We start from the raw sequence: 10177 nt of genomic DNA on the forward strand, positions 1-10177 counted from the left end.
TCAAATAACGGTTGTTTTATTCTTATTCAATAAGGAATTTGTTTCCTTGTGTTTCAAAATTGATCAAACAATGTTTTTGAAGATAGATTAAACAAGGCAAGTTGCAGAATTTTGTTTAAGAAAATCGGATGGACAACTTTCAATTTTGAAGAACCAGTAGGATTTGCTGTTCACATATCTAAGATTTTCAAGAACCAAATTATGGTTTCAAGATATTTCAAGATTGATAAATTTCAACCAAGAATGTCAAGAAAACTAAGAATTTAATTCAAGAAATCAAGAAACAATCAAGAATAGCCCCAAATTTTCAAGAGTCAAATTAGGGTTCCAAGTTTGTTCCAAGAATTTCAAGATTTGAAAAGTTTGAGCACAAAGAATTCAAGAAAGCCTAAAGATTGTTTCAAGATCTTTAAGAACTTCTAGAATTCAATGATGAAATTCAATAAACTCAAGAAAGATTCAAGAAACACAAATAAATAGCCAAGATTTTTGAGAAGTTTAAGAACCAAAATTTAGGGTTTCAAGAAACTTCAAGATTGATAATTTATCAATCAAGAACAACAATTCCACAACTTTGATTCAAGATTTCAAGAAACAAGCTCTTAACAGCCCACACAATCCAAGAATCAACAAGAACAAGAAGAAAACCCTAGGTATGAACTTCAAATTTCCAAAAACAACTCAAACAAAAACTTTTTTGTTTTTCTGGGTGAACAATAACCATAGGATGAACAGTACATGAACAGTTGATGAATAGTGATGGTGAACAATAATAAAATTTTTTTGATAATGAAAACTCGACACAGACATGAACAAGAAACGAAAAAGGGATATAATTTTGATACCTTCAACTTGGCCCTAATACCAGCTGATATGACCTACACCCTATTTTAGACGCAACTCGTAACACACAAGCTTCGAATCTAGAATTAGATGGTATCGATGTTTGGCAGCAGAACCTATACGTTCAAGGACAACTCAAGAACGTGTAGATTGGATAGACGAGTGACTAATTGATTGATAAGTCTATGAGCACCTTAGAAGCCACTCTAAGATGTTCCAAAATAACTTTCACAAGCCAAAAGAACCGTTTCAAACAAGAAACAAGTTACTAGAAAATTCTCAAAAGTTGTCGGTTGTTTCTTACCTAGGTTTGGCTATATATAAGCTAATACAAAACTAAACGGGCCAAGACTAAACTACCTAACTAACCAAACTAATGAGGTAATTAAGGCCTAACTTAGAGCATAAGTTGATAGTTGAGTAGGGGATTAACAGAAAAAATTTTAGGTAGTCGTCTATATAAATGTTAAAGTTGGAATACTCGTTATGTTTAGGGTCTTTCCACTTGTAAATGCTTATCTCACAAAAATAGTACGTGAGTGCAATCATAATTATTTCACTAAAAAGTGAGTGCAATTACAGTTCTCAATATGGAAGCATGCAAAACTTTAATTTGTTTTTCAATTTTATTACTACTTGAGATGTAGTGCTTTCCAAATAGCCCAAAAAATTAGTCACCCACTGATGTCCTATTTGATAATTCAATGTAATACTTAAACTTAAAGGTTTAGATAGACGCATTTAATAATTAAAAATAAAACATCTGAATTCATTAATTAAGTAACATTGAAATTTCTAGGCAAAATTTGATTTTAAAAATAAGTGATAAACTATTCATTAATCACTTAATATGATATATAGTTACATGTATCAGATATCCAAAAATAAGTGATAAATTATTTACCGATCACTTAATGTGATATACAGTTAAATGTATCACATTTACTACTTAACAATATCCAAAAATAAGTGATAGGCTATTCACTGATTATTTAATGTAATATACAGTTAAATGTATCACATTTACTAGTTAATAATCTAGTAACTTAACAGATTTATACTTTAAATTTCAAATTTCAGATTTTAATTTTAATTTTATGAGATGCACCCTTAGTACAAATTCTTCCTACTCCATGTGAAACTCAAATTCGTTTAAAGTCTCGTTTGGGATTGCAGTGCATTTAGTAAAACTACACTTTTAGATGTTAGAAGTACTTTTAAAATGTTTAGTGAGTATCATCCCATAAAATTAGGAGTAGATCTATTGCTGTTAAGAACACTTTTAGCATAATTTCAAATTTGGTGCTTTTAAAATAGTTTTTGTGATTAAAAAAATAAAATATCAAATTTAATTATTTTATCCTATATTATGAATCAAATAAAGAGATAAATATTTTTAAAATTTTTAAAATTATATATTATCTAATATAATAAATACTCATTAAATTATGTTTTTAAATAATATATTTAAAAGTATTTAAGTTGTTAATAAATAATTTTATTAAGGGTAAAATATAAAAAAGCTCCTTCTGGTAAACCTAATACACAGAAAAGCCCCTCGTGGTTTCAAAATATACAACACGATACCTTGTACTTTGAACTAAATTACAAAGGTAACGGAATCCGTTAAATTTAACGGAAATGACTTATTGAAACCTAAAAAATTTTTTTTATACCTAATTTTTAACAAATATACTTGTTCTACCTCTTAACCCTCAATTCTCTCTATTTAGAGAGTAAAATAAATGATTTTTTTGAGCTATCTTTTGTTTAATTATATCAGGGTATTTTGGTCATTTCGTTCATTTCCGTTAAATTTAACGGATTCTGTCACCTTTACAATTTAGTTTAAAGTACGGGATGTCGTGTTGTATATTTTGGAATTACCAGAGATTTTTCTTCTATGTATTAGATTGGTCACAGGGGACTTTTTTATTTTTTATCTTTTTATTAATAGCTCTACTAGAAAAATACTTTTCTATAAGCTGCGCAACCCAAACGGGCTTAAATGAGAAAGAAAGGGAAAAAGTAAAAAAAAATTGAAGGGGTTGCAGTCAAATGCACCTGGTTTCTCCCACCATCTTTGCCCACTTTTTTCTCCGGTCTTAACCAGCCTTCTGCAGACCCCTCCGACGCCCAGGGTAACTCCACGGCGTCGTAATTAACGTCTTTTCTCTCTTCCAATCCCTAGCTCATTATCTTCCCCCACAATGCAATCCGTAAGTCCTTCGTTCTCATTTCCGGAATTTAAATTTTAATGCAGTAATTTCAATTTTATTTTGTTTTTGTAGACGAAAATTTGGTGTGGAATTTTTTATAATATTTTTTTGTATGATTTTAAATCGTAATCAGGTGTTGATCGCTGCAGAGGAATCGCATATTCTCAGAATATTAAACAGTAGCTTCCAAACCCTAGACTCCATAAAAGACCGCATTTCTCATATTTTTGCTAATTTTTTCTGCTCCAAATACTTCAGCATTGACTTAATTGATACAAGGTAATTTCAAATTTACTTGGATTTTCGTCATATATTTGCTTTTTTTTTTTCGTGTGTGTGTGTGAAGTTTTGTTGAATAAGCAATTTTATTATGTGGTATAGGTATAGAGGGATTGATGAGGTAAAAACAAGTTATAATCAGAATCAATGTGAGTTAAGTGAAAACGGTAGAAGGCAGTCGGAGCCTTCTGATGGTGATGAAGGGCAATGTTCCGGTGCCGTTTTTAACGTTTTAGATACAATGTTAAAGGATAGTTTGGATCGCTTGAAAACAATGAGGTCAGTGGTTTTTGTTTTTGAAGTCAGAAACTTGTTGTCATATTGAATTCAGTGTTTCAGTTAGTTTATAGTGTTTCTTAAGTATTTAATGGGTACAGCTTGCTGATTTTGCTGTTTTTTCGGAATGTGTTTTTTGTCGTGTAATATGGAGGTAAATGCATTGTATAGCAGATATCTTAGCTGTGTTAATGGTGCCATATATTGTAGCTTTACTATTAAAAAATGTTTGTAGAGGGAATTTTCCGTGTGGTGGCAGATATATATGTATACATGTTTCGCTGGGAAAACAAAGGAGTTCTTGCGAACATAAGAAATTACAGAAGGGAACTTTGTTTATTTCTTCTAAAAGTTTAATATTTTAAATTAGCTTTTAAAATAGCAGTTAATGGTTGTTAATCATTTGCCTAAATGTCTATCTGATACTGATAGTTCTTACCAACGGCTTGTATCAGGCTTCTTGTGTCTTTCCGACATACATCTTCATTTATGTTCTTTGAATAGTCTTAGGAAAATCAGTCAAACTGAATTACATTCCTAACAGGATAGAAGATCGAAAAAGCATTAGAGTATATGATATGTCTGTTTCTTTGATTTCTAGCTTCTGGGTTTTAACGATTGATCAAGTTCAATGTATTGCCATCCATGCGTCTGTTTCTTTTTGGGTGATATAGAGTGTTGTTGCTGTTATACTTAGTAAGAGATAGTTGGGATCCTGGTCTCTCTCTTATGCTGTCTGGATCAGTTTACTTTAGCTGTTGTAGTCATCTGCTTCTCTAGGCAAACTCTCCCTTGAAATACTTTACAAGTGACCTTTGAGACGTAGTTTCTGAAGTGGTAGTGGGTGCCCTTTTTAGTTGTTGATGTCTCCTCTCTTGATAGCTTTTGTTTTTCTTTCAAAGATGATTCTAAATTGTAGCTTTTATTACAAATTGTATCATGTTCCCTATCTCAGGTTATGGAAGTGAATTATGCTATACCTTTTTGAAGTAAATTTGTTCTTATAGTTTCTCTGTGTATGGTTTCTGTAACTGATGCCCCATAAGTTCCGCAGGCAAAGCATATCCTGGGATGCTATAGGCCGTGAATGCTGTGACTTTGAAGTAAATTATAAGCGAGATATAACTATCATTAGAGCTTTATGCTTGGAGGGTAAGTTGGGGGTAGCTCTATCTCTCTGGTATATGATGATACAGAAAAGTGTTATTCCTGATATTATCACCCATAATTATCTAATAAACGGCTTCTGCAAAACTGGTAACTTGGATAAGGCAGAGTGGCTTGTCAAAGAGATGTTATTTAGGGGTCCTCCTCCTAATTGTGCGACCTACAACACTTTAATAAAGGGTTATTGTCTTCAAAAGGATATTGAAAGGGCTCTAAATTTGTTTTCCACAATGGCCAACAGTGGTATTGGCCCGAATAGAGTTACTTGTAACATTATTGTACATGCTCTTTGTAAGAAAGGTCTGCTGGAGGATGCAAGAAAGCTTCTTACGGAAATATTGGGTGATACTTACCCTAAGGACACGTCGAATTTGATAACATCAACTATACTAATGGACGGTTCCTTTAAGAATGGAGATATAAATCTGGCTCTCACTTATTTGGATGGCATTTTTTGCGGGGGTATCCCACTTGATACTGTTTTCTATAATGTTGCCATTCATGGATTCTGTTTGATCGGAGATATATCCACTGCTTATAAATATGTCTGCGAAATGTTTAAGCGTGGTTTTCTTCCTGATATATTTTCTTACAATACTCTTATTGGCGCTCTTTGTAAGGAAGGACGGACCACTGAGGCTTGTTATATCTACAATGTTATGTCCAGGATGGGTGTTTCTCCTGATCAAATCACTTACAAGATGATTATACAAGGGCTATGTTTTCATGGCGATGTAATAAAAGCTAATCTGTTTCTTCATGCTATGTTAGATGACTCTGTTGTGCCTCAACCACTCATCTGGAATGTGATAATTGATGGTTATGGGAGGTGTGGTAATATGCAAAAAGCATTGTCCATCAGGGAACAAATGGCTGCCTTTGGGGTAATGCCAAATACATTTACTTATAACGCTTTGATCCATTCACAGATAAAAAGTGGAAATGTTGTTGAGGCACATTCGTTGAAGAAGGAGATGGTTCTAAATGGTTCTTTTCCAGATTTGGTTACATACAATCTCTTGTTGGGTGCCTCTTGCAATCTTGGTAACTTTCATTCAGTGCTGCAGATATATGATGAAATTGTAAGAGGAGGTTATTACCCAGACATAATAACATATACTGAGCTACTTAAGTATTACTGTATACAAGGTTATACAGAGAAGGCAGAAGATCTCTTGGAAAAGTTACAGACTTTGAATTTACAGGTTGATCATGTTCCATTTCTGATACTCATGAAAAAGTATTGCAAGATGAGGGAGCTAGACAAAACATTTGAACTTTATCAGAAGTGGTTATTGAGAATGAGTTGAGAATACCTTTAGTATAGAGCAATTGGTACTCAGGGCTGCAAAGAATTTTCTGATCCTTGGAAATATAGCTCCACCATGGCAGTTTCATGCATTACGTTCATTCATTGATGGTGGATATCTCCTGCAAGTTGATGATCTCAACTTGAAGGTTTGTGCTTTGTCACCTCTCCTGATATTTCTGATATTTAAGATACCTCCTCTACCATATTCTTTCATTTTAGTGAATGTGCTTGATTTTCTCATAAAATTTGACAAGTTTTTGGGTAAATCTTGACTGAGTATAAATTAGTATTGGTTTCTTTTGGACTCCATATAATATCTTTGATTGGGACTTCTGAATTTGAAGTTGAAAGTTACTATAAACTGATTTTCTGTTATTTCTTCTTCAAAATTGATAAATTGAAATCACAGGTCCTAGTTTTTTTGTTTTTCTAAACAAGGTTGAAATGCCATTGGTAACATGTTCTTGTACAATGAATTTTATTTTTTGGTGTGGAATTCTGTTTGAATTCCGTATTTACGAAGTTTGAATTCAATATTTAGTGTTTCAAAGAGGTAGCACTATACTAAATTTGTTAATCAACATAATACTGCAGTTTTAAATTGTTGGAGTTTGTTTTTGGCATGACTTATTGGAAACAGTTGTTTCCATGGACACTAGTGAAAACTGAACCAAACCAGAAGAAATTTCTTTCAAGTGAAAAAAGAAATTCATGCAAGTGCAGATAATGTCTTTTGATGGGTATAATGACACTCAGTGAAATTTAGAAAATTGGTTGCCAACTTAAAGTTACTGGTGCAAAATGTCTCTGATGCGGAATATCATTATTGGTTTAGTAATCGATTTAGTAAAGAATGCATTTTTTGTAGTTTTTCTTGTCATGTGTTTGAAGTCACATACTTCATTTACATAAATTGGAGAGTTTTGAATAATTTCCACCATTGCAGATGGAGCTTCGATTATAAACTAGTAAAAAAATGGGCAGAATGACAAAGTGGACGAGAAAGTTACAATTCCAGAAATAATACTTAATCTTTAATGGCTTTTGCTAACCAAACCATCCAGCTTGCTTCTTTTTCCTTCCCTTACTTCCCTTCATACTTCGCTATCTTAGAAGAAGAAATATCTCCTATTCCCCTCCTATCTTTTTGTTAAAGCTCCTTTGGTGGAATTCCTCTTGTAACTCAATGTTATTCCACAAAACAATTTCTAAATTAGTTTTCAAACTATCCACATCCTCCTTATTCTCCCCATAAACTCCAATCAAACAACCTCCTTGAAGGAAGGAAAAGTATTTCCAGCAACTTAAATGTATGTTTTACATTTATTTTACTGATTAAGGATTCAGAGTTTGTCAATAGCATAGTTGGGATGTAATACCCAGTTTCTTTTCATGCATCTGTGAGTCGATTAACTTGTATAACATATATAGTTTTTGAACTTATTTAAAATAGCTAGATATATTTGTTCATGGATCCAAATATGCACACTCTTCAAACACAATTGATTTTGCAGTTTTTCTTTGGGTGTCTGAGTTGCTAAACCATGCTAGAGCTGAAACCTGTAGTTAACTCATTTTCATCTGAGAATAAGTGAAATTTGTATGGGATCGTGGATGAGATTAAAGCAAAGAAATGAAGAAGCAGTTGCACGGCAATTAGTGAAGAAAAAATGAGATACAGTTTTCATTGATCAGGTGTTTTGGTGCCAGTTATGTCCTTATGCTTCCTAAGGATTTTAATTGATTAATGAATACTTAATGGATTATATCAGTTCAAATGCACTGATTCAGAACAAAGTGGAATCTCAGACAATGATGAAGTTGTAAAGAACTGATGGTTAACCAGATTACATATACTATTTGTTTTCAGATCTACCAGACTTCATTATCTTTTACTCATCGAGAATTAACAAGACAGCAATAACATTGTTGGTAATCATGCTAGTCACCATGTGATTGTGGGTTAAAAGTGAAGCTATCCTTTTTGTGATTTTCTTGTTTGCTTGTGTACCCATTACATTTGTCCGGACCTACGTTGTAAACACTGGTGAATGGATGACACAATTGTGGGATGTAGTTGAGAACTTAATCACAAGATCTTTCATATGATTAGGCCACTTGAGTTGTTTGTTGTCGATTTTCTGCAGATTTGCTTTTTTTTTTTTTTTACCTCTTTAGCTGTTTAAAAGCTGTGTATAGATTAGCTGGTGGCTATGGCATATGATTGGATACCCCTTTTGTTGGAGTTGCTCTGGTTATTTATTATTGATTTCCTCTTAGTTCATGCTCGCTCTTAGAATGTCATTAACTCTGGCTGTCCTAGTTATTGAAAATTTGCCAAATTTGGCTTCATAGCTAGAACTTATGTAGTTTTTGGTGGCTGTGTTGCACGGTCATTGCCCACTAGTGGGACATTAATGTTGTAATTTGTTCCTGAGATTATTTGTATCTGGCTTTGGTACCTAGACAGCCTTTGGCTGTCTTGCTCAATGATGCAGGCAAATTTTAAATGTGGCCATAAGAAATAATCCTCACGAAATAATTCTTTGGTCTTTTTAGGTTAAGCTTCTATTTTCCTTACATTTCTGTTGTTCATTGAGGGTGTTATATTTTTTTCCCCATTTTTATATTTGTTTAGCTTTAATTACCATTACTATGCTTAATTATCCTTCTGTACTCTTCAGTGCTAATGATGTTTTCCGTGGCAGCTATTATTGTTAACACCAGGCGGACTGCAGTTAGATAATGAATCAGTAAACTCAGGTAATTTCTGTTGATATTTTGAGTGTCTATTAGCTTGCATCTGTTATAGCTGCTTGAATAGTATCATGAATAAAAATTGTAGCTTAATTGTGGAATGGCTGGTAATTTCATACTCGGGCAGTCGGACTTTCACCTTCAGACAATGGTCCCTGGGAGACATTAGCTATTATCTCAGTTTGTCTTTGCTGATGTTTCCAGGAAGCTACAGAGATTTCATTATACAGATTCAAACTTTGCCAGTTATCTTCAAGCTCAAGGAGGTAATCCTTCTGGGGTTGTGAATGTCCTTTTTAGCAACACCAGCTTTACGGTTGTATATATATCACCTGGCTTCACTGGAATGTGTAATTACCTGAGTTTTTGTTCATCTTTCTCTGTGTTCTACCACTCAATAAGGAAATGTCATTGAACCATTTGAGTTGTGCGTGAATACGCAAGGTGGTGCACATTGACCTTTTTAGCTTCTCAAAAATAAACTTAATTGTAATAACTATGTGTGGGATGGAAAATGTTTTTGAAGCAATTTTTCTTTGTTAGTGGTTTATACTGTCCACTTATCAGGAGAGGTCATTTGGGAAGTTTCATTCGGATTTAAGTTTTCGTGGCTTAGGTGGAGCATCACTAGGCTTCTGATCTATGTGAGGACACACTTGGGATTAGTTTGTGTATGTTTATGTTATAATCCACTGTAGCAATCATCGAAATGCCAAGGGTCTAGATTTGCATTCAGAAGTAGCTAAACATAGATGGGTGAATTGTGCTGACATCAATTGTTCAAGTCTGATCTACTTAGATCTGAAACTTATTGGCGGTGCAGTTTAATGAATGTTGTTTTCTGCCATTCATTCCATTTGGTGAAGAGTATTAGGGATGGTGACTTGGCAGGTACTCATCCTGTCAGGCTCGTGAAAGCCTGAACTTGGTCAAATTCTTGTCTACCTAAGTCCCTCCTGAATCCAATGGTGTGTATAATCACCACCAAAATAGCCCAGCTTAGTGGCCATGTCTAGCAACCTGCCAATTTTCCTGCTCAAGCAAAATGTCTAGCAAACCTGCTGACTTTTTTTTTGTGCTAATGCACAATTTGACAGTCCTATTATTAGAATAAGAATGATTGGTTTTGTTGAAATATAACTTACCATATCAATATAAATAAAGTCAATGAATTCAACTTTGAAACTGATACACTGGTTAAATTAGTTCCTTTTGCATGCTTATGCATTGCACCAATAGAAAAATAGTTAGTTCCTAAAATTGTACTGAAGATTCTTTAGGAGCAGACAGAAACTAATGGACTGTAATATATCCTTTTGCATGC

At 33.5% G+C, this 10177-nt stretch overlaps 1 protein-coding gene across 3 annotated transcripts; it reads left to right on the top strand.

Moving 5' to 3' along the window:
* The first annotated feature begins 2855 nt into the window (after window positions 1–2855).
* Window positions 2856–10150, top strand: LOC113688435 (uncharacterized). Of its 3 annotated transcripts, none has more exons than XM_072063851.1 (6): window positions 2856–3062; window positions 3196–3341; window positions 3444–3620; window positions 4672–6242; window positions 8805–8859; window positions 9058–10150. In XM_072063851.1, the coding sequence occupies exons 1-4, from the start codon at window positions 3054–3056 to the stop codon at window positions 6092–6094; spliced, it is 1755 nt and encodes a 584-aa protein (XP_071919952.1). In that variant the 5' UTR covers window positions 2856–3053; the 3' UTR covers window positions 6095–6242; window positions 8805–8859; window positions 9058–10150. The 3 variants fall into 3 exon arrangements, with proteins under 3 accessions (XP_071919952.1, XP_071919953.1, XP_071919954.1); XM_072063852.1 differs by lacking the exon at window positions 9058–10150 and adding an exon at window positions 8942–9015; XM_072063853.1 differs by lacking the exon at window positions 3444–3620.
* The last annotated feature ends 27 nt before the right edge of the window (window positions 10151–10177 follow it).

Source organism: Coffea arabica, chromosome 8c (genome assembly GCF_036785885.1).
Source record: "Coffea arabica cultivar ET-39 chromosome 8c, Coffea Arabica ET-39 HiFi, whole genome shotgun sequence".
NCBI classification, from domain to species: Eukaryota; Viridiplantae; Streptophyta; class Magnoliopsida; order Gentianales; family Rubiaceae; genus Coffea; species Coffea arabica.

Bases quoted from the DNA above. Each gene is read 5' to 3' on its own strand.
- LOC113688435 (XM_072063851.1), top strand. The intron at 3,342-3,443 runs GTAATTTCAAAT...TATGTGGTATAG, and splicing joins ATTGACTTAATTGATACAAG to GTATAGAGGGATTGATGAGG. The intron at 3,621-4,671 runs GTCAGTGGTTTT...TAAGTTCCGCAG, and splicing joins GATCGCTTGAAAACAATGAG to GCAAAGCATATCCTGGGATG.